The sequence below is a fragment of the Pelmatolapia mariae genome, unplaced genomic scaffold (genome assembly GCF_036321145.2).
Source record: "Pelmatolapia mariae isolate MD_Pm_ZW unplaced genomic scaffold, Pm_UMD_F_2 NODE_ptg000618l+_length_19437_cov_1, whole genome shotgun sequence".
In the NCBI taxonomy this organism is placed as follows: domain Eukaryota; kingdom Metazoa; phylum Chordata; class Actinopteri; order Cichliformes; family Cichlidae; genus Pelmatolapia; species Pelmatolapia mariae.
Window position 1 is genome coordinate 13,001 of NW_027052301.1, and position 5,171 is coordinate 18,171.

A 5,171-nucleotide genomic window follows, 5' to 3' on the forward strand; every position below is an offset into this window, starting at 1 on the left:
TTATTAACAATAGGAATTATGTTACTATGTGAATCATGAATTAGTAAAATGAAGCCAAGTGACTTAAGACTTTCACATTCTGATGCACATCAAGAATCCATAAATAAACATTCAAAATTTCAGTCAAATTAAGGGTAGTTGAAATGCTAAAAAAAAGGGCCACAAATTTCAAGAACAAAACAATTAAAAAAAAAATTTTTTAAGCGACTATATTTGGAAGAAAAGTTGTCTTACCTGTGCTGCTCCACAGCTTCATTATCTGGTAGCTCTGCACCGCAAACATTGCAACGTTCATGCTGGTTCCTGCCGTCTGGTTTCATGCCCACTGCCAGCTCCCCAAGCTTGCTGAAGAATTCTCTCTGGATGAAACTCTGAGGCAGGAGTCCCCCATAGGCACTGAAGTCCATAGACATAGCCAGGGCTGGGGACATGGGCAGAGCGGACGCCATGGATACCGGCATGGACATCATGGCATCTGATTTATGATTGACAGGTAAGGAGTAGAGAGAGGCCAGATGTTTCTCAGTCATTCCAGCCATTGCTTCCACCCCCATCTGACTGACTTCACCTTGAGAGTCGCCCATGCCTTCGTCACGGACGTAATGCAGCTCACGGGCACTGGTGATCACGCTGCTCCTGGTTGGCGTTCCGGGACCATCTCTGTTCCTGTCCTCCCCACTTCGTTCTCCATTGCTGGAGGCACTGGACTCCATGTTCTGTGGGCTTTCATGGCCATTGCCGCCCATATCCACTTGCATCATCTCAGTCTTGATCTCTGTCATCAGTTGGTTGGAGTTGCCGTGAACTAGTTGTTCACCACCAAAGCCCTGCTGGAGCAGAGACTGGCCGATGCTCATCAGACTGTCCACAGCAGCTTTGGTGGGACTCAGGGTGGAGACACCGAAGGAAGTGGAGACGGAGGGACTCTGGTCGACGATCCCAGGCATGTTAGAGACTTGCTGTGTACCTGACAGATAGAGGCTCCCCATGGAATGCTTTTTTGAGTTTTTGGCTCCATTGTGACCTTTGCGCTCATCGTCCTCCTCTGTGCTTCCATCGTTAGCGTTGACCTCAGCATCATTTTCATCTGAGGACTGGATGGTTTCCAGGATCTTCAGGCATTGCTCTTCTAAGTACTCAATCTCAAGTATCTCGGCTGCATACAGAAGGTCATCCAAGTCCTCCACCTTGGCCTGGAGCGTGGCAGTGTAAGCATACTCCAAAATCTGCTGAAAAGTCTTTGGTGATAGGAAGTCCAGGGTATAATGCTGGCTGCTGCGGTGAAAGAGGATTTCAAACATTTTGCTGGTGCAGGCTAGCACAGTCCTGTGAGCGTGAAACTCCTGGCTGTCTACCATGATGACCACGTCGCACAGAGTTCCAGCCAGACGCATCTGGTTGGCCTTCTGCAGCAGGGAATTGGGGTGGTTGGGGTTCTGAAGCTGGATCATACCCATTTTAGTTAAATCCATGATGTCGATGCAAACCACGAGGCCGACTCATGAGGCTCTCCTTCCCCGATCAACAATGTTTTTAGCTATCTTTGTAAACAAGATGAAACCTGTATGGAAGACAAGAGGGGAGGGAAAAAAATCAGCTCTGGTAGAGTCTGATGCAAGAACAAACTATCATGAGTTAAAAAGATATTAGTCTTTACACATTTAAATCCAACATGCTCATTCTGTGTTGTTTTTCTCTTCCCTTCAGAATCTGAATGAATGAAAGGGCTTTCTCTTTTGAAAAATTTTAAAAATTCTAGTTTATCATAAAATACAAGTGCCTTTCATTATTTTAATCACGCTGCAAATAAATGTGATGAATTTGTTACGCTTATTTAAAACATACCACCTCTTTCTCTCTCTAAATGGCAAGTGTGAGGCAATTGCAAACATCCTGCCAGGGTGGTAAACACTCCGCTCAGTGGCATTGTTCTTAAATTCAGCAGAGAGTATTGACTGTAGATTTCTGAAGGGAAACAATTTGTGAGCCATCCAACATGCTCAACCTGCATATCAATCAGTCCAACATATGTTACGTTAAAAAGATGTCTTCATTTAGTTATCTAATCGGTATGTACACCAGTTAAACAAGTGTGAATTGTGGGTTTTCACTGCCGCTCGGTTCACAAAGACCATCAGCAGCCTTTCTGAAATTAAATAGCATCTTACTCAGTATTCTCATCACAGACGGGAGCAGAGAGCAGCGGCCAGAAATGGGTGGAAAGGAAAGCAGGATGAGGCAAAAGCACACAACACTGCTGTACCAAACACAGCTCTCAGTCGCTAATGTTGAAAATCGCAAATTTGTCCTCCTCCTACTCCTGTTAACCTGATTACTGAAGTTAACAACGCAACACGCTCCCACAACCCTATACTTTGACCTGCACTAAAAAAAATAATTAAAGCTGGCTTAGATTGAATACACAGATTCACCACTACATTCAGTTTAACACTGAACTACGCTGCTTCTTCATTGTCCCAATTAACTAAACAGTTATTTGCCACTGCACCTACTCCAAGTGAAGCAGGAATGGTCACCAGATTAGTGTCGCCTTTGACCTACAAAAGCTCACTGAGGGCAAATTTTTAGGTTCTCGGAAGAGTGAATAAGTCAGGCTTATGACAAATGACAAAATGTGTCAGATGAAGTCTGGTGAGAAGTGACACGCTGTCTAAATTTGTAATATTATTATTGTTTTTCTTGATAATAATCTTCAAATTCATTTTTAAAGATTATGAAACAGGGAATAAAAAGACAACTTGGGCAGCTCTTTCCCTCCCTTCACACCTGTTAAAAAAAAGAAAGAAAGAAAAGGAAGAAAGAAGAAACATCATCTGAAAAGGAAAAATAAACCTTGAAAAAACGATAAGGTTTCTTTTCTTGCCAAACCTTCTATAATATATAAATAAGATCATCTAAACACACTGAATCTGAATATTCAGGGTAAATGATGCTGCACCTATTGTTAGTGCTGAGAGTAACGGAAAATAATTCTCCCGGCTTTGGGGCACTGGGCGGTTTGTCTTTTCCGTACCTTGACAAAAATCGATGTAGAATGTAGGTAATGATAAAACCACAGGTTCTCCTCTAACTGAAATTAGCCTCTCAGTAAACAGAGATCATGCCTAAAACCCGACATTATCTTTATTGCAGGTATGCCAATAGCGCCGATTTATGGCCCCGTAAATGATCAATGCTTGTTGCGCTCTGTGGGTTATCAACTAAACTGTGGCTTCACTGGGATGTAAAGTTGCTGTCTGGGGACTTTGTCTGTTTTCTATTAATAAAGGGAAAAGGCTGCGTGGGTCTAGACGGCGTTAATTTTAGCCAGACGCACCAGACAAATTATACACAACATTATGCGTTACGCAAAACATCACGTACTACATTAAGTACATTAAGCCTGGAGAGATTTCCTCCCCGGAGGACGATATGGACCGCTGACAATAACCACATCACGCCGACTTCACAGAGAGGCAGCATAATCAATCTGATCACGAGTTGTCTGCCATAGCGCGCCTTGACGAGCCAGCCACAACAAGAATAAACAGCGTTCAATATTCCAGACCATGAGCCACACTGACAGACACAAACGCGGAGAGATCAAAATGGTACGGGGAGGGGGGGCAATCAGACACCGGTGCCTGCTAAAAAAGTACACGCGACACAGACGGCAGGCAAGGGTCTCCGATTTGAGCCAGCTCTCATTTGATCAACGCACAGGTGGACTTTGAGGCAGGATGAACACTGTAGCGCTACCTTGTAACAGTGAAGGAGAAAGAAGGGGGGTTTGGTCTCGGGAAAGCTGCCTAAGGGATAAAAAGGAAAAAAGAGTGAAAGGGGAAGAGAGAGATCAGACACACTCGATAACAAATCAATTTGCCATCGCATCTGTTACCAGTTCCCCCACCTCACAGTGTGCTGCGCGTGCTACGGCGAGCCGATTATTGGTAACCAATCAAACATTTAGCTGGCTGTCAATCAATGGCAGTGCGCCTGTACAGTGACTGGATTTACGGTTGTTTCGTGTGTAAAAACCAGTGTCTCCAGTCCCCCATCATGATGTCATCACGGCTAAATAAGCCACGCTGGTGCGTCTGGAGACACAAGGACAAGCATGAGTGTCGCCGTCTTTAAAAAAAAAAAATATGGGCAAAATTTCCACCAAAACAAGCTAACGCGATTTCAAAGTCACACGCAGCGAGGCGTCATATGTTGTCTGGCTCCCCGTGAAACAGCCAGACCTCACGTCCTCTGACTGCGATCTCCAGAATACTAACGAGCCCGAGAAGAAGAAGGGGGGGTTACGTCAACCTTAACATCTCTACACTGAGCTACAGTGCGTTAATGCAAACTTCAACACCTTGCAGCGCAATCAGGTAAACACTTGTTTTCATCCAGAACTCCGGTGCGCAAGTCCAACTCGCATGCCAAAGTCGCGTTTGCAGTCAACTTCAGCGTGAGGTTGAACGGGGACACGCATAAAAAAGCCGATCCTCAGCACTATAAACACATCAAAACATCCATATGGTGAATGAAAGTACGCGAAGAAAACAGTGATACATGCAGAGTAGTGGGTCTGGCACTTGTCGCCGGGAAACTGCAGCTGCATTTAGCCCGGATTGGTACTCACCTAAGTTGCACGTTTTGATTCCGGATAGTGCAGGGGGATTGGGGCTACAGCATAGTAAGGCAGTTCGCAGTACCCGCTCTCAGAACATGCTCTAACTCCTTTCTTCTCTCGCCTTAGCAAATCAACACGGCGCTGACGTCAACGCAGCCAGTCAGCCAGACGAGAAGCAGGCAGGCGGGCAGCCGGCGCTGCGCTCCAGTCCATACAAACACTGAGAAAGTGAGACACCTAGGGGGCTGTCTCATGTCAAACGCCTGTGTTACAGTATGGCAGTGAAAGGTGAGCGACACTGCCCTCTCTCCAGCTTCCTGAACGCACACACAGCCTGCGGTTGTTCTCTAACTCGAGCCAGGAGCTGACTTATGGGTTCGGCGTTACAGGAGGGAAACTCAAGAAGAGGGGCTCATAAAAACCCCCTCTAATATTTTCACTCCATTCATATCGGTTCAAAAATTGGTGTGGCAGAGGGACAGGTATGACTGTAGGATTAGTGCAAAGGAGCGATGAAGCTGTGTAGCTGTGCTGTCTGTCACATAAT

General features: G+C 45.4%; 1 protein-coding gene across 1 annotated transcript; it reads right to left on the reverse strand.

Moving 5' to 3' along the window:
* Window positions 1-230: 230 nt before the first annotated feature.
* Window positions 231-4,760, reverse strand: LOC134623394 (zinc finger and BTB domain-containing protein 16-A-like). The gene is made up of 2 exons (XM_063468554.1): window positions 4,634-4,760; window positions 231-1,561 (listed from the first exon to the last, which is right to left on the reverse strand). Exon 2 carries the CDS (start codon window positions 1,470-1,472, stop codon window positions 231-233), a length of 1,242 nt encoding a protein of 413 aa, XP_063324624.1. The 5' UTR covers window positions 1,473-1,561; window positions 4,634-4,760.
* Between the last annotated feature and the right edge of the window lie 411 nt (window positions 4,761-5,171).

What these genes read in the sequence shown, in the direction of transcription:
- LOC134623394 (XM_063468554.1), bottom strand. Translation starts at nt 1,472, where the DNA reads ATGGATTTAACTAAAATGGGTATGATCCAGCTTCAGAACCCCAACCAC.